This window comes from Telopea speciosissima, chromosome 2 (assembly GCF_018873765.1).
Source record: "Telopea speciosissima isolate NSW1024214 ecotype Mountain lineage chromosome 2, Tspe_v1, whole genome shotgun sequence".
In the NCBI taxonomy this organism is placed as follows: domain Eukaryota; kingdom Viridiplantae; phylum Streptophyta; class Magnoliopsida; order Proteales; family Proteaceae; genus Telopea; species Telopea speciosissima.
Window position 1 is genome coordinate 19,736,501 of NC_057917.1, and position 25,140 is coordinate 19,761,640.

General features: G+C 40.9%; 1 protein-coding gene across 4 annotated transcripts in view; it reads left to right on the top strand.

Moving 5' to 3' along the window:
• The window catches only part of LOC122651744 (RNA polymerase II C-terminal domain phosphatase-like 2), a 50,543-nt gene extending 25,700 nt beyond the window's left edge, over window positions 1-24,843 (top strand). Inside the window, exons 14-17 of one of the 4 annotated variants that reach the window (XR_006331501.1) lie at window positions 9,874-10,031; window positions 22,960-23,011; window positions 23,162-23,235; window positions 24,612-24,678. Coding sequence is in view for 2 of the 4 variants with exons in the window: in XM_043845261.1 (XP_043701196.1) it covers window positions 9,874-10,031; window positions 23,162-23,235; window positions 24,602-24,671 (302 nt within the window). In the remaining 2 variants the exon portion in view is untranslated. Of the gene's footprint in view, window positions 1-9,873; window positions 10,032-22,959; window positions 23,012-23,161; window positions 23,236-24,601 lie in introns of all 4 variants that reach the window. The other 3 variants (XR_006331500.1, XM_043845261.1, XM_043845262.1) reach the window with 3 other exon arrangements.
• Window positions 24,844-25,140: the final 297 nt, after the last annotated feature.

Genomic DNA, 25,140 nt, shown 5'->3' on the forward strand with positions numbered 1-25,140 from the left:
TCGAGGTCTCGGTTTCGGACCCCAACTCGGTCAAGCCAAAAACCGAGTTGGACCAAGATCTCGGTGAGTTGGTGCACTTATTTTTTTGAACTCGTTCCATGGTTTCAGTGGGTTTTTGACCTAGTTTGGTCATTAAACTTGGTATACAGCCTATTTTGGGCCATTTAAACACAATGACACTATCAGATTTTGAAAAATCAAAGTCCAAATAGGAGTTAAATTTTGGACCCTATGTTGGTAGGCTACAACGTACTAATACTCTAATAGGCCCTATTCTACACATAATTTAGTAGTAAGAATAAATTAATGTAACAGAACTTAAATAAGCATTAGGAATGTAAAAATGTAAAATACATCAATCTTATCTCACCTCTATCACGTAAACGAGTGCCATGCTAGATCAAAACCCTGAGACCTCGATTGACTCTGCCCAAGCAAGTTAGCCTCTGTCTGTGACACATAGGCTTCCCATGTCATATTGCTACTGAAGAATCACACGTGCTCTTCCATACAATACATAAAAGTGTTGTCATCAACAAACTGAAGGTACCGTATCTTAGGGTATGGAAGAGGTAGTTATGATGAGATCGATCAACTGCTACTAGGACCAGGCTGTCAAACTCCCATTGGAATGCATAGCTGGGTTGGGAGTTGGGACTGTTAATATGTCATTCACAAAACTTGACCCAGTGCTCCAATTACCTCCATAGTCAAACTAAGATACGAAGGCTACTGATGATGGATATAGCCAAAGTGTGACTACAATTGCGGCTGCCCAAACTGACCATAGCCACTATATTCGGAATCGGTGCTCTCTTGGCCATAATCATAGTCATATTGAGGCTGAGATACATGCGACGACTCACGCTCACTAGTTGTATCTATACTCATTCTTCTGAAACTTTCAAGCATGGTCTTCATAGTCATGTCCATCGACTGTAACTCATTGGCCATGTCCTGTGCTTATGATTGTGTGCGACGCGGGCGTCTCTTGTACGTAGCGGGGCCACCATGGTCTTGATCTTGTGTAGCATGAGTAAACTGACTCTCACCTGTGAAACACACCGGCTTCAGCTCCGTCTCCAGCCTGTACTGGTACTGCTCACGTATCCCCTCATGACGATTATCATAATAACCACCACTTACCATGCCACCACCACCACCACCACTACCCCCATCATCATCAATTTGTGACCCATCTGATTCGTGTTCCTCCTCATCAACCTAGTCAGCTGAATCTTGAAAAGGTTGAGGCGACTCTGAATGTACACGCCCCTCTTTCGACATAGTCATCCACATCATTACCCATCGAACTAGCCATGGTGGGGTTAGCCTACCCCCAACCTGATCCAATTCTGGTTCACCTCGATCCTTCGCCCACTAGAATAAGGGATCCTCTTTATCATCTTAGTCCTCTTTGAAAATGCCTTCAAGCTTGATTTGTTCTTTATCATTTTTGTTCATTTCTTCACGTATGTGCTTCATCCTTAGTCTCATATTATAGTGCACATACACCAGCTGCACAAGTCGTCAGTGACCCAATCAGTTCCCCCTCTTAGTATGTATGAGTGAAAATGTACTCCAGTTGTGCTCGCATCCGGAGGATGAACAAGTCTGTGAGAGCACTCTAATTGCTATCTTTCTCAGGTTAGGTGCACCTGAACCATATAGCACCCACCAGTTGTTTTTTGTCTCTCATGTTAAGCTGATCTTCTCTTCTCCATGGATTTTTGCAGAGATCGAAGTCTGAACGAATGCCTATATTTGCCAGAATTGAATGAATATCATAATTAGATTTTTCTTCTTTTCCTCGTCTTTTTTATGTTCCCTTAAAAAAAAAAAAGGCATCCGCACCTTCAGAGACGACGACAAGCTCCGTAGAGGAGAAGACATCGCCATAGAGCTCCTCAAAGCCATTGACGGATCGAGGATTGCCATCATTGTCGTTGCTGTGGCTGTGGCTGGAGCTCTTGCTGCTCAAATGCGAAGCCGTTGCAGCACCATCAATCTCCCCTGCCCCCTCTCTCTCTCTCTCTCTACCCTTCCGACCTCTCCAGCTTTCACTCTCTGGAACATTCCCCAACACAGAACAACCCAACAGCTTATTGGAATGGTAAAGTGAAGTTTCCCTACACTTTACCATTCCTGTCGTTTACCCCATCACCATGTGGGTCCCATCCCCACAACAATCCCACCTCATACTCCTTGCTAAACAAACGGGACCTAAGAGACCTACCTTTGACTGAGATATCAGTCCCATCAAAGGACCTTAGTTGCTAGTTCTGTTTTTACTTGCTAATTTTGAGTATCCTTCATAACTTTGTATACAGCCATCAGATCAGGCTGAAATTTAAAGAATTGTCCCTGTTTGGAAGTACTATCCTTGATGGAATATCAGTTCTATCTATGGAACCGATTTAACAATTCTGTGATTTTTGTTTTCTTGGTTAATATCACCTCTATTCTGAAGGCCGATAGACCAGACTTGTCCTGTTTGTTTCCTTTGTGTCTGGTCTGTAATCAGGGTGCTGTAAACCCTTTGTTGAGGGATTATAAGAGTTGATTATCTTGCTGTGCACCTATTGTTAGCTGCTACTGATTAACTGATATTTCTCAGTTGCTGGAAACTGGTGTATAAGATGCTAATGTTAGAGTTGGAAGATCCTATTGTAGGTTGGGTTTATAGTTGCCTACTTGAGACCTAGTCGTACATCACTGCAACTACTTCTAGATTAATCCTATCATAGACAGATGCCTTGTACTCACGTATCAGATATACATCATTATATCTTGGTTTATCATATAGTTAAGTAAAAAAACATTCAAATATTTCCAAAATCAAGAAGGTTGCTGAGACTTAATCTTAAATAAAATAAAGACACTCAATGACTCAAAAGTTTATAGATGTAAAAGTTGAAGGGTATAACTATATAGTGTCGTTGTGAAGCACCCTTTAAACCTTGACTACCCATGCCATAGAGATTTTTTCTGTTGATTAAGGAAGAAGCTGTCAATCTGCATGTCAAAATCAGCTTTCTCCAAATTTCAAGAGACCCAATTCTCTCCATATATTGAGAAGCTCTATTTAATCTGAGCATAAGCCTTTTCCTAGTCTATTTTGGGCATCGTACAAAGCCAACACATTATCTTTAAGGACTTTCCATTATATGATGCCTTTAGCAGATGCACAGTGTTACACTCCAGTCAACCTCATCAATCACCTCCTTCAATTGAGGAGCTGGTACTTTAGCTGCTAGTTTGTTGAAAGGTGTTACAGGTAAAGGTCCCTTGTGTCCTAATTTGGTACCAAAGAGTGGAGAGTTGTATTGGATGCTTTTTCCTCTGTCGAGTATTTCATCAACCTCCTTTTGCCAGCCAGTCTTTTATTATATACCAATGTTCCCTACGTTATGTAGCCAGTTGAATCCTATGCCTACTAAATATTCTTTATTGATAATGGTTAGCATATATAAGATTCCTCGTATCCTCAGTTCTTAATATTTTTCAAGGGGGTAAGAAAGTACCTTATGTACTTTATTCACTTATTACTCCAAGTAGGCCTGATTAGATTTTTAGATTCAGTTTGATTCATTTCAGTGTTATCCCAAATAATTGTTGTTGGAGTCCTTATTGATGCAGATAAGTCACCTAGAGGGCTTATTTTAGTAGAAATAAGCCTTGGGTTGGGTTATTTATGCATTGGGCCTTTGATTCCATGTGATTTCTTTGTAATGGGCCACTTTAATGGGCCTAAAATGTGGATACATGGTAGGCATACGGGATAAGGCTTAGTAGTGGCTTATTTTCATTCCTAGTTCAAGTAGGAATAGTTAGTTATTAGTTGTTTCTTATTTCAGCAAAGTTGTAAAAGCTTTTTAGTACTCCTATTAATAGTAGGAGGTTTTTTTCTTCAGTTTTTCGAGTTAGAATAGGAGTTTATATTTCAGTCTATATAAACATTGTAAGGCTGCTAAAGCCATTCACGATTTGATTAATACAGTTTTGAGTGCTTTTGAGCCTTAAGGATCTGTGAGACAGAATGGGAGAGATTCCCTTGACCCTGAGGTAGGTCTCTTCTTCTTCTTCCCTTGTTCTTGATGTAGATCGAAGCATGAAGAAGACCCAAAAAAGAAAAGTTACTGTTCACGTGAACAGTAACACGAGGCACTGTTCATGCGACACTGTTCACGCGAACAGTGATTTGGAGGCTGATATGGACTGTTGGCTTAGAGGAGTTGATTTTTTTTGTTATTTTCATTATTAGACACTTATTTAATTTCCTATTTGAGTTGTAATCCTAATTTGGAATCCTAGTTCTTTTAGGAATCATAGTTAGAGTCTAGTTTCTATTTTATAGGTTTTATTAATTAGTTTTTTAGATTAGGATTAGATTGTTTTATTATAAATGCATGTATGTGGCTAAACAAAAAAGAGACATAGATTGAAGTGAAAAAAAGCTATTGGTGAAGCTGTGAGATGTGGCAACAGTGAGATACCGTGGGTGAGAAGCCCTGGGGGAGGATGATGGGCTGACATAGCTGATCCTAACCCCCCTTGTATGTCCCTTCTTTTTTTTTCTTATCTTTTTATGTTCTCCTTCATATGTAAACAGAAAATAGCAATACAAGAGTTTTAGTTATTCAATTTTTGTTCTTTTATTGTATTGATCCTGCTGCAATCGATCTTCCGCTGGTTTCCCTGGTTCTAGGTCAAGTTTGCATTAGTTCTGCCACCATTACTGTGTGATTTTAATTTTCTGATCAAGAACCATTGTTATTGCTGGTGTTTGCTACCTGATTTCAAGAGGGTTCATTGTTCTTTCATTGGCATTCAATCCCCAATATGAGGTAAGCTTAAATCAGAGTTTAATTTCAGAATCATTGAACCTGCACATATCCTGTTTTTCTGTCAATTTCAGAGGCTAGTATTCTGTTAATTAAACCTGATCCCGTAATCCAGTTCCACCATGAATTTGGGGAATCAGTGACCTTCCCTAGACCTAAATTCGAATTTGGGGGCTGTCTGAGTTGTCATTTGTGTGCTACTTAAAATCTTTCTTTTCTCAGTTTTCAGTATTTCAGATTTGGGGTTTTCAAATTAGTTACAGTTCAACCATCTGATTTCTACAATACCTTAGGGATTCAAATTATACTACTGAGATTGAGGTCTAATCCAAGTTTCAGGCCAATCCATTAGTTTGATTGGATTTAAATCTCAGTTTCACTATTTCTGGGATCTCCGCCTGTGAGATCACTGTTTCCTAAATTACTTTCAAACCACTAATCGGATCATTCCCATCTTTTGAGGGGTTCTTATCCTTTCTATTAACTATTGTTTCATAGAGTTTGGTGTTATTCTGAGAGGTTTGAGTTTTCAGTCAATTTTCGGGTTTCATTTGAGTGGGGTTTTGACTTGGATCCTATCCAGGAGGGTTTTAGAGTTCTTCCTACCTACCCCCAACCACTTATTCACCACTATTCAAGGCCATACAACAACAACTCAACCTTATCCCAACTAAATGGGTTCAGCCACATGGATCCTTACCCTCCAATCAGCTCTGTTCAAGGTCATACTTGATACAAGGCCTAAGTTATGTATGTCTTCCCTCACCACTTCGCCTAGAGTTATATTAGGTATAACTCTGGTTCTTTTAGCTCCTTGAATCTAAATCAAATCACTCTTCCATACTGGAGCATCCAAAGCTCTCCGTTGAACATGTCCTTGCCACCTCAAACAACTTTCTTGTCGCTTATCATGTATTAGAGCAAGTCCAAAATTAGCTCTAATATGATCATTTCTTACTCTATCCTTCCTAGTTTTGCCACACATCCATCTCAACTTCCTCATTTCAGCTACACTGAGTTTATCTATATGATGCTTCTTAATTGGCCAACATTCTACACCATACATCATAGCCGGTCATGTGATTGTCTGATAAAATTTTCTTCAAGTTTTGAAGGAATACGTCGATTGTACAACACTCCAGAATCACCTCTTCACTTCATCCATCCTATTTTAGTTATATGTGAAACATCGTTTTGTGCATCACCTTTTTTATTTATGATTGATCCCAAATACCTAAAATAATCACTTTGCGGAATCTCTCTCTCATCAATTTTCACCACCCTATTATCCGTCCTAATGTAACTGAAGTTACACACCATATCGCAGTCTTCGTTCTACTTGTCTTAAAACCTTTTGATTCCAAGGTTGATCTCCATAGCTTCAACTTTGCATTAATCCTGCTTTTGTCAAATTAACCAAAACAATATCATCAGCAAAAAGCATACACCAAGGAACCTTATCTTGAATGTCACTAGTTAGATCATCCATGATAAGCGCAAACAACCAAGGGCTTAAAGTTGATCCTTGATGTACTCCAATTGAAATTGGGAATTCACTACCTTGATCCTCCCACAGTTTTTACACTAGTCCCCACATCATTATTCATATCTTTAATTATGTCCATATATTTACTTGAAACACTTCTCTAGTACTTGCCAGATTAAATCTTTAGGGACTCTATCATAAGCTTATTCTAGGTCAATAAAGACCATCATATTGTGATCCTTGCAACAATTTCTAAATCTTTCTACAAGTCTCCTAAGTAAGTAGCTTTTGTCATGGATGTTCCTGGCATAAACCAAATTGGTTTTCCGTAATTGTAGCTTTTAAATCATAAGCACTCATGTTCATCCTAAATGCTTCCACCTTTCACCCGGATCATTTTGGCCTTCTCCTTGTTCATTTGCCACCGTAAATATGCTGAATACTTGTAAGTTCTAATAGATGCTTATATAACTAGCACTTACATGTTCTATCAGTAAAAAAAACAAAAAAAAAATAAAAAAAAATAAATAAATAAAAGTAAAAAAAAAAAATAATATATTACTGAATAAATAAATGTTACACTTCTGCATGAACCATTTGTATGTGCATATGTAGGCCTACGATTATAGCAATGAGTATTCTTAAAAAAATTGATTATAATGCTAATGTTTATATCTTTGTAAATTTATGTTCATAATAAGCATTATTTCAGTATATATATATACACACACACACACAAGAGATCATTGTCTGGTCGTGTAGCCCCTGCACCAGTGCTGGGGCCAATGAGAACACCCGCAGGGGCAACAATATGGATGGGATTTTAGATTTCATTGGGGGCGGGGTGGTAATATGTAGGGTAAATTACACGACACCCCCTGAAAATCGAACGATACTCAACTCACCCCCTCTTTTTTGATAAATACTCACCCGTCCCTCTGTATTAGAGCACTATATTACAACTTAGTCCCCACCGTTAGTTTTATGCGGTTAAGTTATGATGTCAGCAAGTTAAATATTTTTAAATCCCTAAACTACCCTTGACAAGTGTAGAGTTACGTTTTTACCCTTGGATCTAAAAACCCCAAAATCAATCTTCTTCCTCACACCAGTGACACCACTCTCTTCCTCACATGATCTGCACTCAATCTTCACATACCTGTCTGATTGATCCGGTCAAAGCACCAGAGTTTAGCAAGAGGTGATTGATTCTGAGAATCTCTTTCATCCATCCATGTGGGTTAAACTTTTAATCCGTATCTGTTTCACATTAACCCGTCAATTGGTTCTTCTCCAGAAATTTATAATCACTAAAAAAGTTGCCACTTGCCACCAGAATTGAAATCTGTTTTTACTTGCAGACTCAGTCATCTTGCAGTTGTAAGAGGGAAAATCTGTTTCCCTCTCTCATCTGTTTTTTTTCTCGACTCCCCCTCATATTTATCAAGGCGGGAAAGCGACCATGGCGTTTTAGAGGGGCAAAATTCAAGGCGACACCGCCATGGCGGGAAGGCACCTGCCATGGTGCCCAAGGCGTCCAAGGCGACCAAGGAGCCTGGACGCCATGCAATGGCGACGCCTTGATAACTATGCTCCCCCTGATTTTTCCCTCTTGCTCTCTGAAACTAAAACCCTAATTTCTCGATCTTTTTCCCTTTTTCTTTTTTGATTTCATTCTCAAACCCCCTGATTTCTTAGGCTCCCTTTTCTCGGTTTTTTTTTTTCTCTCTCTCTCCCTGATTTTTCATCTATCAAATAAGAATCTGAGAGACTGAGATTAGAAATCCAGAATTTTGGGTGATTTCATAAAACAGAAAATCAGAGTGTCAGATTGACCCCAAACTCAGATCGAAGAAATCTTTAATGGAGTCCAATAATGACCAAAAGAATCAGACACATCTGATGTCAGATAGAAACTAATGCCAGATGCAAAACTGCCTAGAAATTGCCAAAAAAAAAAACAAGAGAGTATCGCCTGCACTTAGAGAAAACTTAATAACACAGCAGCAACCGCTTGGATCAGCTTCAGGTAAGGGTTGAGTGTCCTTGCTGATATGTCCAATCAATCCCTGAAATCGCAGATGGAACCAATGGCTTGCTGCAGAGAGAAGGGTTGGGTCACTGCCGCGATGGTTGCCACGACCTCTCCCTCCATTAACCTAACCTTCTTGGCAGCGAGAGAGGAGGGTTGGGTCACTGCCGCGATGGTTACTGTCTCCAAGAGTTCCAAAAGAGAGAGATGGGTTCAGGTTAAATATGCCATTTCACTTTTAGGTTTGATTTAAGTTAACACCGTTAGTGTAGAGGGGGACGGGTGAGTATTTTCAAAAAAGAGGCGGTGAGTTGAGTATCGTTCGATTTTTAGGGGGTGTTGTGTAATTTACCCTAATATATATATATATGGAGATTCCTAGGGGCATACCAACAGAATAGCTTCTTTGACCAATTGGGTAGATCGAGAGAACAGCAGTAGCAGCTGCAACAGGAGCTGAATATGCAACATCAATCCAAGGGTGCATACCCAGATGGAAACTAAGTTTCACTCACGACCCATGTAATGAGCTACACCAAGTAAGAGGTGTAGAAACCTATTTGTCCGAAAGCACCATGGAGAGCAACAAAAGTCCATTACTGCCTAATTGACACCAACGAGTAAAATCCCTTGTGCTTCAGGACCCCATAGTAGCGATAATGAATGTGCTAAACTTAGCAGGAGTAGAAACTGTGGTGGTTAAGAAATTGCAACCTTCCAAATAGGAACTGCCAAATCCATGGATTCAAACTGCAGAGCGAGAGAACGAAGTGGGCTGTGGTGATGTCAGAATTTGTACCTATCTGTATCTTCTTAGCCTGAATGCCAAAAGCTAAAGCAGATCACGCGAACGGAGGGCCATCAAAACAACTTCTATTAGTGCATTGAGCTAGATCAGAATCGTTCTCAATAAATATATATATATATATATACATACATACATACATACATACTGTGGGTAAATATAGTTTTATCAATAAATGTGTATCCTTAAGTGGAGTACATGATCTTGTGCCTTTATCGATAAAAAACATAATAAAAAAAAATGTATGCGTATATGAAAATAGGGGAATACATTTGGAGTACTGCACAGGCTTGCAAGTATTATAATGTAAAAGATCAATAGGAATATGCATATTGTAGGCTGTAGCATCAGTATTGCTATTCTGACTTTGACAATAAAAATTTAGTCACTGTTGCCTTTTTTAAGTGCATTCAAGCTTTAGGGGATGAAATGGATGATTGACTTTGTTGTTGGATATCAGTGAGGAAACACGCACCTTTTAACATAGATGGTAGCATGCTCGATGGTAGTTTGCTTTCATATTATTCATATATTCTAATTGGATGCCTTTTTCATCTTTTTTCCATTTCTGCAGCAAAAGTGCTGTTTCTCTTTTTGGTAATGTATTGCATCTGATAGAGTCCAATGCATTTATTCTGTCTTTTAAAATTAGTATGACATTTAAGCACTGATTTGATTTTTTTTCTTTTCATATATGATTTTACAGATGAATATACAGACAATTCTGCACCTGATTCTGGAGCTGTGGATAAAGATTTGGATAAGCTTTCCCTTAGTAGTGAAAATGGATTTTTATGGGAAATTGTGGATCTTGAACTGAAGGAGCAGCACAAAGAAGCTTTACCCAATGCCAGCATTTCTGAGGTTTGATGATGTCATAGATAATTGACTTAATTTTGATAACTAAAACATTCATTTTTCTTGCTTGGATAAGGGTTAGAGCACAAAAAATTTCCTGATGACGGGTAACATTGGGTATACTTTCTGGAGTTCTATGGATCTCATGTTGGATCAAGATGTGAGAGGTTGAAAAAGAGGCTTACGCGTCTGCCCATCATACTGTAATTTAAGCGCGGTACTTCCCCTTCCATGGGGTAGGTCTTCTTGGCTTGCTTTCTAGCTCTTATCCAAGCAACTCTTTGTATACCTCATAGATCTTCATGCCTTTTCTTTTCTTATAATGGAGTAAAATTTGTTTAGCCTTCATTGAAATAAGCTTAAAGTAGTCTTGTGTCAACATCTAAGTAACTGCTGTATTAAAGTGCTCTTGTCCCCTCTCCTGGGTGTAATTATTTCACTCTATGTCTTGCATTGAGTAAGTTGTCTAACTTGTTTGGAGATATGTTTGTGTTAGCAAGAGAGAAATTAAGAGAATGGCTTGAGTGAATTGATCTTCACACTCAGCCCCTTCATTTATAACATTCACTTATAAGGCAAAATTACAATACTATCCCTATATAGTCAACTATGCTTATAACAGGGAATAAATAAAGAAAAAAAAACCCAAAATACCCTTATCGGGTCACATAACTCAACACTCCCTCTCAAGTTAGTGCATAGATATCACACATTTCCACTTAACCCTTTAGTGAATACATTTGCAAGTTGATCATCAGATTTCACAGAAGGTATACAAATCTGCCCACTTTCTAACTTCTCCTTGATGAAGTGTCTGTCGATCTCCACATGCTTGGTATGATCATGTTGCATTAGATTGTGAGCAATGCTGATCGTTGCTTTGTTGTCACAGTACAACATCATTCGACGATGAACAGAGCCACCATATCCTGGAGTAAGCTCTGAAGCCACAATAGCTCACATATGCCCTGGGCCATGGCACGGAATTCTGCTTCAGCGTTGGACCTAGCCACCATATTTTGCTTTTTTACTTTTCGCCATGTGACAAGGTTACCTCCTACAAAGGTACAATAGCCTGAAGTGGATTTCCTGTCAAGGTTACCACCCCAGTCAGCATCTATGTAAGTCTCAATGCGAAGATGATCATATGGACATAGGAGAATCTCTTTCCCTGGAGCTGACTTCAAGTAGTGGAGAATACGAAGAACAACAGCCATATGGATGGAGTAGGGATCTTGCATGAACTGACTGACCAAGCTAACTGCAAATGCAATGTCTGGCAAGGTTCTGAAACTCGGATCTTGGAACCAACTCGATTTTGGGAAAAATCGAATCGAGTCGAGTCGAGATCTCGATGAGTTGGTGCATTTTTTTTTCCGACTTGAAGCCTCATCTCGGTGGGTTTTAGATCTAGTTTGGGTTTGAAACTTGGTATTCAGCCTATTTTAGGCCATTTAAACACTAGCACTATCAGATTTTGCAAAAACAAAGTCCAAATTTGAGTTTCACTTCGGACCATAGGCTGGTAGGCGATGATGTACTAAAATACCCTACTCTACACATTATTTAGTAATAGAAAGCAAGCAAAGCATTCAATTAATAGCTAAACAACTTAAATAAGAATCAGAAATGTTAAAGTGATATATTAAACTGTTTAACAGTGTTACAACTATCATCACATAAAATGACTTTGAATCAAGTATTCAGCCCCCCACTAGTGTCACATAGTCTTCCCATGACATAGTGTTGCTGTAATGTTGCATATAGTGCTCCACAACAAGCATATAAGAGTTCTGTCGAGTTAGGTAAGTAAATACATAGTAGATGGGTCATTCCATGGGTCAACCCGAGATCTTGACCCGAGATCTGTGATCTCGGCGAGATATGGGCAAGATGCCTCATAAAAATGGTTCAAAACGAGATCTTGAACTGAGATCCAAGATCTCGGCGAGATCTCACACTTTTGGGACTCGCCTAAGGTTTCGTCTCGTTTTTTCCAAAAACCGAGAAACTCAGCGAGATCTCACCTAGATCTCGCGAGTTCTCGAACTATGATGTTTGGTCTGGTGTGGGAGAGAGAAATTAGTTTTCCCATCAACCGTTGATAGCGCCCCTTATCAACAGGATCACCATCCTTCTCTTGTAAACGAGTAGTAGCCTCCAAAGAGGTGTCACATAGGTGACATCCTAACAACCCAATCTATGAGAGTAAGTCCAGAACATTTTTCTTTTGGGAGAGAAAGATGCCTTTGGGAGAACGGGCAACTTCAATCCCGAGGAAGTACCTGAGCTGTCCTAGATCTTTTTTTTCAAATTAAAGTCTTCAGGTGAGAAACTTCATCTGCATTATTTCCAGTCACCACTATGTCATCGACATTGACGATAAGAAGAGTGACCTTATCTCCATTTCGCTTGATGAACAAGGTGTGATCAACATTACTCTGTTTGTATCCTATAGAGATCATTGTTTTATGGGACCTGCCAAACCAAGCCCAACGAGATTGTTTCAGCCCATATAATGCCCTCTTCAATCTGCAAACTTTCCTATGAGTCTTGTCACAAGAGAAACCTGGAGGAACCTCTATATAAACTTCCTCCTCCAGCTCTCCATGAAGAAATGCATTTTTCACATCCAATTGTTGCAAATCCCAGCCAAGATTAACAACATATGACAACAAAGCCCAAACAGTGTTCAATTTTGCCACTGGGGCAAATTTCTCTTGATAATCAATCCCATAGGTCTGAGTAAAGCCCTTGGCCACCAGCCTGGCCTTATATCTGTCCACTGTTCCACCTGGCTTCTGCTTGACAACAAACACCCATTTGCAACCTACTGGTTTCTTGCCCGAAGGAAGAACCACCAGCTCCCACGTCTCATTTTTGGATGAGGCTGTAATCTCTTCAATCATGGCTGCTTGCCACTTTGGATATGCAATTGCCTCATGCCATTTTTGAGGAATAGAAACAGAGGAAAGAGAGGACACAAATGCACGATAGGAAGGAGACAAAGCATCATAGGAAACAAAATTGGAGATGGGATGTTAGGTGCAGGACCTAATGCCTTTGCGAGCAGCAATAGGTAAATCAAGAGAGGGATCCTTACTAGGTAATGTACCAGAGTCTAGATTTGGATCAAGTTTTGACGGTTAGAGAAGTGGTACAACATTGCTAGTCTCAACTTGCTCTTTGTACATCCGGGTATAGACTTTATGAATAAGAATCTGACTCATGGGTCTACGCTCCTCCTGAATAGAAATGGGGGCTGACATTGGAGGCTTTGGAGATGAAGGCTCCCCTTGGATAGGAGCCGGTAGAAGAGCAGACACATCTTCAAGCACTGGATCATGCTCCCCCTGAAGAGGTGGCTAAAAATAATATGCCAGAGACTCATGGAAGACAATGTCCATGGTAACAAATGTACGCCAAGAGGGTGGGTGATAACACTTGTATCCTTTTTGGGTGGCGGAGTAGCCCAAAAAGATTCATCGAACATTCCGAGGATCAAGCTTGCTATGAAGATGATGGTTGCAAGCATAGCAAACACAACCAAATATTTTTTGGGGACCACAAAAGAAGAAGAACCCTGGAGAAGGTCAATAGGGGCACGACCATCAAGGACAGGGGTAGGCATACGATTGATGAGGTAGGCGGCAGTGAGGATAGCCTCACTCCAATATAGAGAAGGAACCTGCCATGCAAACATAATCGCCCAAGCCACTTCCAGAAGGTGCCGGTTTTTTTCTTTTAGCTAAGGTTTTAGGTCTCGATTTTGCTAGGCCACGAAACCGAGATCTCGGCGAGATCATGTATTTTTTTTTTATGAACTCGATGGTAAGTTTCGGTGGCCATATGGCCAAGATAGGGGTTGAAACTTGACATTCCCCCTATTTTAGGCCTTCTAAACACAGTAGAACCCTTTGTTTTTACAAATTCAAACCCAAAATGTTACTTTGACTACGGACCCTAAGTTGGTAGTCTCCAAGTTTAGATCATGTTTCTATGAAAAATATGGTTTTTGAGATGAATAGTTACCTTAGGTTCTTGAGATGCAGCTTGGAGGAGATTAGCAGCTTCAATCTTCAATGAATCAAGCTTTGATGAGGTGTTGGAGGTGTGATTTGCCAAAAGAAATGTAAAAATGACCCAAAGATGGAGTTTCCCATTCACAGAGGCGAGACAGGCAAGAGCGAGTCGAGATCTCGTCGAGTTATGGAATATTATGAGCTTTCTGGTTCTACCGAGTCGAACCGAAATAAGAAATAGCTCGAGACCTCGGTGAGATATCGAGATCTCGAGTGAGATAATGATATTTGTGTGTCGCATGACGTTTCGTCTCGAGATCCTACAAGATCGAGTTAAAAGCGAGATCTTGAGCTATGCTTTCAGCCACGCCATTCTGGGCCAGGATGTCTACATAGTTGGTCTGATGAAGGATGCCATTTTCAGCCAAGTAATTTTGGAACTGGCCTTCCATGTACTCCCTGCCATTATCACTCCGCAGAATTTTTAAGGTGGCATTGAATTGGCTCTGAACCATACAATGAAATAGCTGAAAACATCGAAAAACCTCACTCTTGTGCTGCATCATCTACACCCAAGTTGTCCTAGTAAAGCAGTCAATAAAGGAAACAAACCATCTATGGCCAGAAATAGAAACACAACGATCAGTATGAACTAAAGCAAAGGGAGAAGAACTGTTAGATATATGGCCAGAATACCGTGGGGGTATTCTGGACCTCTTTTCTTTGTTATTTTATTAGTTTTGTATTATGTGGTTTAGTCCCACATTGCTACCGTACAGATGTTTACTGTTTTATTACTCTTATAAATAAAGAGTGCTTGGGATGAATAGATCATCCAAGCTTTCCCTAATTTTAAATCTGTCCACATGGTATCAGAGCAGATTTCGAGTTAGGGACGAAACCCCTCCTTCGAATTTCAGTTTTCTTCTCCCTCTCTCTTTCGATATTCTTCTCTTCTAGTTCTCTCTTTCTTCTCCCTTGTTCTCCATTCCCATATAGGGCAGCACTGATGAGGTGATCATACGATCCAGTTGCTGCCCCTATTACCTCTTTTATGCACTATAATTCTGCTCGATAAGGACCTGCCAATCCTGTCTGCGATATTGGATCTTCAGTTTTTTTTGGAGCTTGCTTCTACAACAACTACAAGGCATTAACTCCTTCCTTTGAAGACCACAAACTGCAGCAGGATTCCTTTTTTATTGGTTCAGTTCTTATCTACAGCTTTGAAGACCTCCTTGAGATCGATCCTACTATCACAGGGTTTTTTGCAAAACCCTGACACCTATCAATCTTGGAGTTGTTGCAGCCCAGTGTTCCTGATTTTTCTGCAGGCTGTTTCTTCCAGTATAGAGGGTTAATTGACCTCAGTTGAAGCCATTTTTTTGCAGAATTTTGGACTCCTTATTATCCTCATCGATTTCAGCAATTCAGGTTTTATCAAAAAACCCTGACATTATCGATATAGGACTCTTCACTGCTGCTGTCTCTGATTATTTGGAGTTAGTTCAGCCTTCACTTGAAGACATTATTGGACGTCTTTACTGGGAGTATGGGTGACTCTCTCGATTCTTCAGCTACTTCAGATCAGCCACCTACCGATGGTCACCACAAGACTGACTACCACAGCTTCACACCAAATCCTATTAAACTTGATGGCTCGAATTACTTTTTATGGTCCAGATCTGCCTCTTTTGCCATTGCTGGCCGTGGTCTCACCAGCCATATTAATGGCACTAGTGTTCAACCTACTGCCCCAGGCCCTGCTCAGGATAGGTGGCTTGCTAATAATGGTGTTCTCATGTCCTACTTAATTGGTTCAATGACTACGATTTGCAACATAACTTTCTTCTTCTAGACACACTGCACTGATTTGGGTGCTTGCAAGGAAACCTACGGGCAGCTTGGCAATGATGCCCAGGTATATGAACTTAGGCAGAAGGTCCTCCATACCACTCAAGGTGAACTTTTAGTTTCGAAGTACTATGCTACTCTACGCAGTCTGTGGCAGCAATTAGACCACTTCTCTGACTTCCACCCGTCTACAGTTGCTGATATTGCTTCCTATAAGAAGCATGTGGACAAGATCAGGGTCTATGATTTTTTGGCTAGCTTGAACGTGGAGTATGATCTAATTCGTGTTCAAATGTTGGGCCATAAGCCTTTTCCCACACTCGAACAATCTTATGCATTGGTTTCATCGAGGAGAACCGTAGGGCTGCCATGTTGCACCCTTTATTCGATAGATCGGCTCTCAAGGCTGCTACCCCGGCCCTCTCGCACCTAGTGGCACCTGCTTCTCTTGGTGATTCTACTACGAGGGACTGTTGTTTGTGAGCACTATCACAAACCCTATCACACCAAAGAGAAGAGCTGGAAACTTCATGGGAAACCGGCTGATTTTGAAGCTAAACGGGCTGCCAAGACAAAAATAAAGACAAAGACCAAGGCCCATCAGACTGAGACTGTTACTGCAGCCCCTACTACTGACATTGGTCTATCCCAGGATGATCTACAGGCCCTCCTACGTATGCTCAGGACTTCCGCTGCTGCTGCCTCTATTACATCAGCTACTGCCAATTCCTCAGCTCCTTCAGGTTCACACTTTGCCCGGTCAGGTATTCCATTTGTAGGTCATTGTGCTTTTGTGGCTTCCCATCCTTGGATCATAGATTCTGGAGCTACAGATCATATGACCGGTTCCTCTAGTCTGTTTCACAGATATTCTCCCACTTCTGGGAAAGATAAGGTCAAAGTGGCTGATGGGTCCCTTCCTTCAATATCTAGAAAAGGACTCATCAATTGCACTTTCTCTCTTCCCTTGTTTTCTGTTTTACATATTCCTAATTTTACTACTAACCTTCTTTCCATTAGTAGTATTACTTGTGATCTTAATTGCAAAGTCACTTTTTTTCCATCTCATTGTGTGTTTCAGGATCTGGACTCTGGGAAGACGATTGGATTGGGTAAAGTGCATGGTGGCTTGTACCTGTTTGATGACGGTCGCTTCTCTCCACCACCATTGCCTTCTCCGCTGCATCAGAACTCCTTGGTCTCTTCTGAACTTTACCAGTGGCACTCTCGGTTAGGTTACCCCCCTTTAGGAATTTTAGCTCATTTATTTCCTAGTTTGGTCACCCTACATACTAAGGATGACTTTTTTTGTGAGGCTTGTGTTCTGGCCAAACAGACACGTTCAACTTATCCTATTTCAAATAAAAGGAGTTCTTGTTTTAATTTGGTACATTCTGATGTTTGGGGCCCTAGTTGCAAGCCCTCTATTTCTGGTCATCGCTGGTTTGTCTCTTTTATTGATTGTCATTCTCGGAACACTTGGGTATATCTTTTGCACCTTAAAAATCAGGTTTTCTCATGTTTTCAGCATTTTCATAAGATGATTCAAACTCAGTTCCAGGCTACTCTCCAAATATTGAGAAGTGATAATGGAACCGAGTTTACTGAATCACAATTTCAAAAATATTTGGTTGATCATGGCATTATTCACCAAACTAGTTGTATTGATACCCCTGCCCAGAATGGTGTGGCAGAAAGAAAAAACCGCCACTTGTTGGAAATGGCCCGGGCTTTGATGTTTGCGAGGAATGTTCCTTCTCAATATTGGGGGGATGCGGTTCTCACTGCCGCCTATCTCATCAATAGGCTCCCTTCTCGGGTTCTTAATTCCCGTACCCCCTCTGATATTTTACTGGGCCATTCCTCCTTTATTGTCCCTCCCAAAGTATTTGGGTGTGTATGTTATGCTAGGGATACCAGATCTCCAGGCAAGCTTGAGCCTCGTGGGCTCCGTTGTATTTTCTTGGGTTATTCTCCAACCCAGAAAGGTTATAAGTGTTACCATCCCCCTTCCCGTCGTACCTTGGTGAGTATGGATGTTGTTTTTCATGAGACCCTTTCTTATTATTCTTCACCACCTCTTCAAGGGGAGAGTTCTAGTGAAGATGTGCCCTTTGAGATTCCTTCACTAGAGGTTCCTCTGGCGGCTGTCCAGCCTCCTTTGACAGCACCCACGACTGCTGCCCAGCCTCCTTTGATTGATGCCCAACCTCCTTTGGATGATGTCCAACCTCCTCCGGCTGTTCCTCCCTCACCTAATGGGAATCCTTTAAAGGGGGAGACCATAGAAAATAGTGTTGTTAATGTTCCTATTCAGGGGGAGCTGACTCCAGTCCAGAGAACTATTGGTGAATTTCAGAAGAGAATTGACAATTCCAACATACTCACCTACACAAGGGGCAAAACCCACAGAGGGCAGTTGCAATCCACTTTAGCACCAATACCCATCCAATTGCCGGCTCCAGATCCAGATCCTCCATCTCCTGGTAATCCCTCTTCTTCTGACCTACCTATTGCTCACCGCATAGGTACTAGGACTTGTACTTTACATCCCATATCTCGTCTTGTTTCTTATAGTTCTCTTTCTCCATCTTTTTGTGCTTTTGTATCTTCTCTTTCTTCTGTTTCGATTCCTAAAACTTGGGAAGCATCTACAGATGGAAAGTGGAAGGCAACAACAATGTTGGAAGAAATGAGAGCACTACATAAAAATAATACATGGGAGCTTGTGACTCTTCCTCCGGGAAAGAAACCAGTTGGATGTAGATGGGTCTTCGTGGTCAAACAGAAGGCTGATGGTTCTGTGGATCGATATAAGGCACGTTTGGTTGCAAAGGGGTTCACTCAAACTTATGGAGTTGACTATCAGGAGACCTTTGCACTAGTGGCGAAGCTCAACACTGTCCGGGTACTATTATCTTGTGCTGTAAATCTTGGGTGGGATCTTCAACAGTTAGATGTAAAGAATGCCTTCCTCCATGGGGAGCTTGAGGAGGAGGTATATATGGACATTCCACCAGGCTTCTCTGATGACAGGACCAAGGGCAAGGTCTGTAGACTGAAGCGTGCACTTTATGGGCTGAAACAGTCACCTAGGGCATGGTTTGGCAGATTTCACAAGGCTATGATTTCAGCAGGTTATAGGCAGAGTAATGCTGATCACACTTTGTTTATCAGACGAGTTGGTAACAAGGTAACTCTTCTCATAGTCTATGTGGATGATATTGTGGTCACTGGTAATGATGGTGATGCTATCCGGGATTTGAAGCTCCTCCTTGGCCGTGAGTTTGAGGTCAAAGATCTTGGTCCTCTGAAATATTTTCTAGGGATAGAAGTTGCTCGCTCTTCAAAGGGCATCTTTCTTTTTCAAAGAAAATATGTCCTTGATCTATTGATCAAACAGGGCTGCTAAGTGTCATCCTTCGGATACTCCTATGGAAGCTACTACAAAACTTAGGGAGAAAGAGGGTGAGCACTGTTGACAAGGGTGTTTATCGGTTAGTGGGCAAGTTAATCTACCTTTCTCACACACGACCTGACATTGCAGTTGCTGTGAGTTTGGTGAGCCAGTTCATGCATGATCCCTATTCCTCTCATATGGATGTAGTCCGTCGTATTTTGAGGTATTTGAAGTCTGCTCCAGGAAAGGGAATCCTTCTATCTCCCACGGGTCATCTTAAGATTGAAGCCTATATCGATGCCGATTGGGCTGGTTCTCTGACAGGAAATCTATCTCGGTTCTTGTTCCTTTGTTGGTGGGAACCTTGTCACATGGCGTAGCAAGAAGCGAGAATGTTGTGGCAGGTCGATCTTGAAGCCGAGTTTCGTGCGATGGCCCAAGGAATTTGTGAACTTCTGTGGCTTAGAGGATTATTACAGGATATCGGTGTTGCTGTCCATCTTCCCATGATGCTTTATTGTGACAATAAAGCAGCCATTAACATTGCTCATAACCCTGTCCAGCATGATCGTACTAAACACGTGGAGGTTGACCGACATTTCATCAAGGAGAAGCTTGAGGCTGGCCTCATTTGTGTTCCTTTTGTGAAGTCTCTTCGATCAATCGGCTGATGTGTTCACTAAGGTGAGTAGCAAGCTGTTTCATCCTATCTTAGTCAAGTTGGGCATGCATGATATATATGCTCCAACTTGAGGGGGAGTGTTAGATATATGGCCAGAATACCGTGGGGGTATTCTGGACCTCTTTTCTTTGTTATTTTATTAGTTTTGTATTATGTGGTTTAGTCCCACATTGCTACCATACAGATGTTTACTGTTTTATTACTCTTATAAATAAAGAGTGCTTGGGATGAATAGATCATCCAAGCTTTCCCTAATTTTAAATCTGTCCACAAGAACTTTTATTTAATGGAGAGTAAGTGGAACGAGTCTGTTTAGCCAGAACACAGGCTTCACATAAATACTAATCCTTTTTACAATCTTTAGTCAACTAAGGAAACGAGACAGCAAAAGTTCGAAGAGGAGGGTGACCAAGCCGACAATGCTATAGATGGAGATCCGAAGAAGTGGCTGAATGTAACTGATGAGGCTGAGATGAAGCTATTGATGAACAAGTCTGACCGGTGTTAAGTATGTAGAGACCACCATGTACCCTTACCACCCCCAATTGTGTGCCTCTTCACCAAATCCTGGTTAACACATTGAGAGGGAAAGAAGGTTATTTTACAGTTCAAATCTTTTGTTAGACTATTAATAGAAAGAAGATTGGTAGAAAATGAAGGAACATGCAAAACAGAATATAATGTATGGGTAGGAGAGCAGCGAATGGAGCCCTTTCCATTAATAGGGGAATGAAAACCATTAGCTGTTCGAACATTATCTTTGCTAGAGCAGGGAAAATATTGGTGAAACACATGGGAAGAACCAGCCATGTGGTCAGTGGCACCGGAGTCTATAATCCAAGGAACTGAGACAGCCAATGCACAATGACTACTGACTGGAGTACCTGAGGCAAAGTGAGAACCAGAAGAGGTAGCAGGTGTAGAAGCCATGGTAGGTGCACCGGAAGAGGCCTGTAGCATGCGACGGAAAGCCAGGAGTTCATCCTGAGTAAACCCATGGTCAGTAGATGGGGCAGCAACAACAATAGTAGAGACTCTGTAAGATTTCCCTTGGGTTTGGATTTCACACGATCCCTTTTGGCCTCAAAATCAGCAGGCTTCCCATGTAACTTCCAGCATTGAGCCTTGGTGTGATAAAGTTTGTGGTAGTGTTCACACTTGACAGGCTCCTTGGAGGCAGCATTACCACCATCAGTAATGGTAGTGGGAGTGGGGCTGGAAGTAGTCTGTAGGGCAGATCTAGAAACAGTAGGAGCATGTAACATCGCAGCCCGACGAGTCTCCTCTGTATGAACCATGGCAAATGACTGCTCTAGTGTAGGAAAGGGAGACTGGTTCAGCACTTGCATTCTAATCGGGTCATACTCCACATTCAGACCTGCCAAGAAGTCGTACACACGGATATTGTCAACGTGTTTACGGTAGGCAGCAATATCAGTAGGTGTAGAGGGCTGATAGTCGGAGTAATGATCCAGTTGCTGCCACAAGCTTTTGAGGGCAGCATAGTACGCAGAGACAGACAATTCCTTCTGAATGAGGTCATGGGCCTTCTGGCAGATCTCATACACCTGAGCAGCATTCCCAACACGTCCATAAGTCTCCTTGGCGGCACTCCAAATTTGATGGGCTGTCTCCAGAAGCAAGAAATTGTTGGACAGATCTGGTTGCATAGAGTGGAGCAAATAAGACATCACCATAGCATCATGTGACATCCACTTCTTGCGGTGAACTAGTTTCAGCCGGCATGGTGTTAGTGCCAAGGATATGGCCAGTAAGGCCACGACCAACAATGGTCAAGTAGGTAGTCCGAGACTACTTGAGGTAATTTGTCCCATCGAGCTTGATAGGAGCAGCGAGGGGAAGGAACTCTGTCCGGGACTGTCATCAAACCCAGAAGTTGCAGAAGAGGAGTTTGAACCTGTCATGATGATTCAAAGAAAGGCTCCAATAAAGGGCACCAACACAAGAAAGTAAATGCTGAAAAAGGTAACAGCAGTAACCCCAAGAAATCTCCAATGAAAGAGGCTGAAAACTTGATCGAGTACTCTTCAATGATGATGGAAGAAGTCCTCAAAATTTCACACCAATCGGAGAAGGAGAACTATAAGAGGCAATTCATCAAACACCTGTTGAGCACCCCTGTATGCTGAAATCGATAGCTGAGATGAGAGATGCCGTGAAAGGGTGAACAACCAATGGCTGAAACTGAGGTCGAGGGAAGCTTGCGAAGGTAGTAAATAGCTCCAAAAAAAGTAGCACCAATAGGCAGCCCAGCAGTCCAAACCCAGAAATCGATTGGTGATAGTTTTTGAACAAAAAAACTGAAAAAAAGGTCGATTAGAGGTTAGGATCTGCAAAGAGGGGATGGGAAAGGTTGATAGTTGCTGGGTAAGGTTGCAAAGGAAGCTCCAATCAAGAGAAGATCATCCTACAGCAGGTATCAAGGTTGAATCTTCAAAACTTGGAAAACTGCAAAACCCAGCAACTATCGGGCATAAATGTGGTTTATGTCATGAAGAAGATGAGGTGGTTTAAAGGGCGGCAACTAGATCATAAGATCATCTCATTAGTGCTGCCCTAAGGTGAAGGGAAAAAACCAAGAAGAAGAGGAGAAAGAAGATCGAAGAAAGGAGGGAAGGAGGTGGGTTTTTGGCCTTGGATCAGAATAGGGTTTTAGAGTCTTGCTCTGCTACCATGTTAGCAAGACAGAAATTAAGAGAATGACTTGAGTGAATTGATCTTCACACTCAGCCCGTTCATTTATAGCATTCACTTATAAGGCAGAATTACAATACTGTCCCTGTATAGCCAACTATGCTTATAACAGGGAATAAATAAAAATAAAAAACCCAAAATACCCTTATCGGTTTACATAACTCAACAGTTTGCTTTTGCATTAACACTCATTAATATAAATTTTATGAGCTCTCCAGACTTGTAATATATATTATATTGATTCTGTTACTTCTGTTTCAGCAGAAATGTGAACAGTTATAAGCAGGAAATGTCCGAAAACCATGTTCTCCTTGTAAGAACAAAATATAAATTTAATGGTTTTTTTTTTTCTTCTTAAATACGTAGATTTCACTGGTGAACTCGATCCATTGCCCATGATTTTTTTGGTCTATCATTTTTAAGACCTAATTTCTGCTTTTTGACCAGTAAATTTTTTTTACAGGCTGCTGAAGATGTACATGGTAGTTCAAGATCTGTGATAAGTAATCAAGCACAAAAGCGTTCAAGCTCACCAAGGTAATTGTTATAGGATACCTTTTTGTTCCCTTGTTTTTAGAAAAACTGTGAGCGATAATAAAGGGCTTTTTCAACTAATCATTACCTGCTCTGAGGCTGACAAATAATCCATTGGGGAAGGGGGTGGAGTTAAAATGAACAGTTTCATTGTAGAGGGACAGAGCGAAAAGTTACTTTTCTAGTTTTCATGGGTTCTCCGTGTCAACAGTGGAGCAGCAGTGCAGCACTGTGAAGAAGCCTGTAGATTGTTTATTTCCGTAGTATAGTTGAATTGGTGGTGGGTCCAGATTGGTCTGCCTCTTCTCTTTGCTGTTTTACCACATGGAAAAATGGCTGGTTTCTTGCATGTTCCAGATTGGCGTTTTGTATCTTCAATAGGAAGTACAAGGTTGAAATCCTTCCTCCCCCAACTTTTTTTGGTCAATATGACTAAAGCTGTATGGATGTTAATAATCACTGTAAACAACTTGTCTTGGGATCACCATCTCATTTACCTTGTGCATAACTTTCCAATCAGTGTCCTTAGCTGCAGTTTGCAGGAAACCCTTTTCATGAAGAAATATATAGGCCAATAGGTAATAATGGGGGGGGGGGGGTGTTGTTAGGCCATTCTTGTTACAAAGTTCTCTCTTCATCTAATATTTTGGAATTATTTCCCAGGGATCCTCATTGACTAGTCGTGTCTAGTTTACTTCTTTTGGGAGAAGTAGTTGCTGGTAATTGATCTTGTTACAGAATCTCATCCAAACCCTGGAGTTGTTTGGTTGTGTTCAAGTCCTCTGATCAAGTGACTGGAGCAAGTAATTGAGTGTAATTTTTTTGTAACACAGTCCTTATGTATTAACAGCATTATAGATTTGCCCATTCCACATATTTGATCTCGGACCTGCCTGATTGTGCTTTTGATCTTTCTGTCAGTTTTAATAGATAGGGTTGTATTGGAACAAGCAACTCAAGACGTATGGCATGGAATAATAAATTACCAAGTTCTTGTTGAGAAAAGGAAAGCATGGAATAATAAATTAGATTTAGCTTCTAAGAAATTTATGACAACTTTGGGCTCCGATGTGGGCTTCATGACTTTTTTTCCCTCTGGAAGAGTAAACCATAGTGGAACCATATTCAAGCTAATACGCCATTTAAGGGGTTTTTTAATCAAAACATCAATAAATTTTATTTCATGAAGGCAGCAAAAAATGTATGAGATGAAAGGAACGGAGTGACAGTCTTTTTCAAGTAGCTTATGATACTAGTACATGTGGAAGGGAGGAGAATTATTATTATTATTATTTTTTGAATTTTTCACTGCTCCCTCTCTAAGTTACCAATTTGTTGATTTGTTTTCTTTAAATTATTGCATTTCCAGGTCATCAGAGGATATTCTGACTAAACGGTCCAAAGAGGAACTCTTGCATGGTCTACAAGGGCTTTCATAGACATGGCACATGAAGAATGGACATCCAGTTTTGTGACCATTTTGACTGTACAGGTTTAATAGGCAAGCCAACTGTTCCCTGTAAAGCTGGGAATTTGCTTTTGTTGAGGTATCACCTCATGTCTTCCTCAAGGAACAGCCATTCCAATTTTTGCTTCCTGCTTTGTTTTTTTCTTAGAAAAAAAAAAGGGGGTGGAAGAGAGGGGGGGAGGGGGGGGGGGGGGGTTTGTACAGTTAATATCACAGTGGCTCCCATTGCTATCCCTATTGGGGATCATTATTGAAAAAAAGTTTCTTTCTTTCACTTTTTGTTTCTGATGAGAGTTGCATGAAAAGAAATTTTATTTTTGCCTTTTCCTTCGTCATTGTACTTAAATTTCTTCTTAGTTCACCTAGATGGAGCCAAGCCACCAAGAGGAAAGAAAATGGGAAAATTTACCAGATTAACAAATATACGAGTTTCTTGTTAC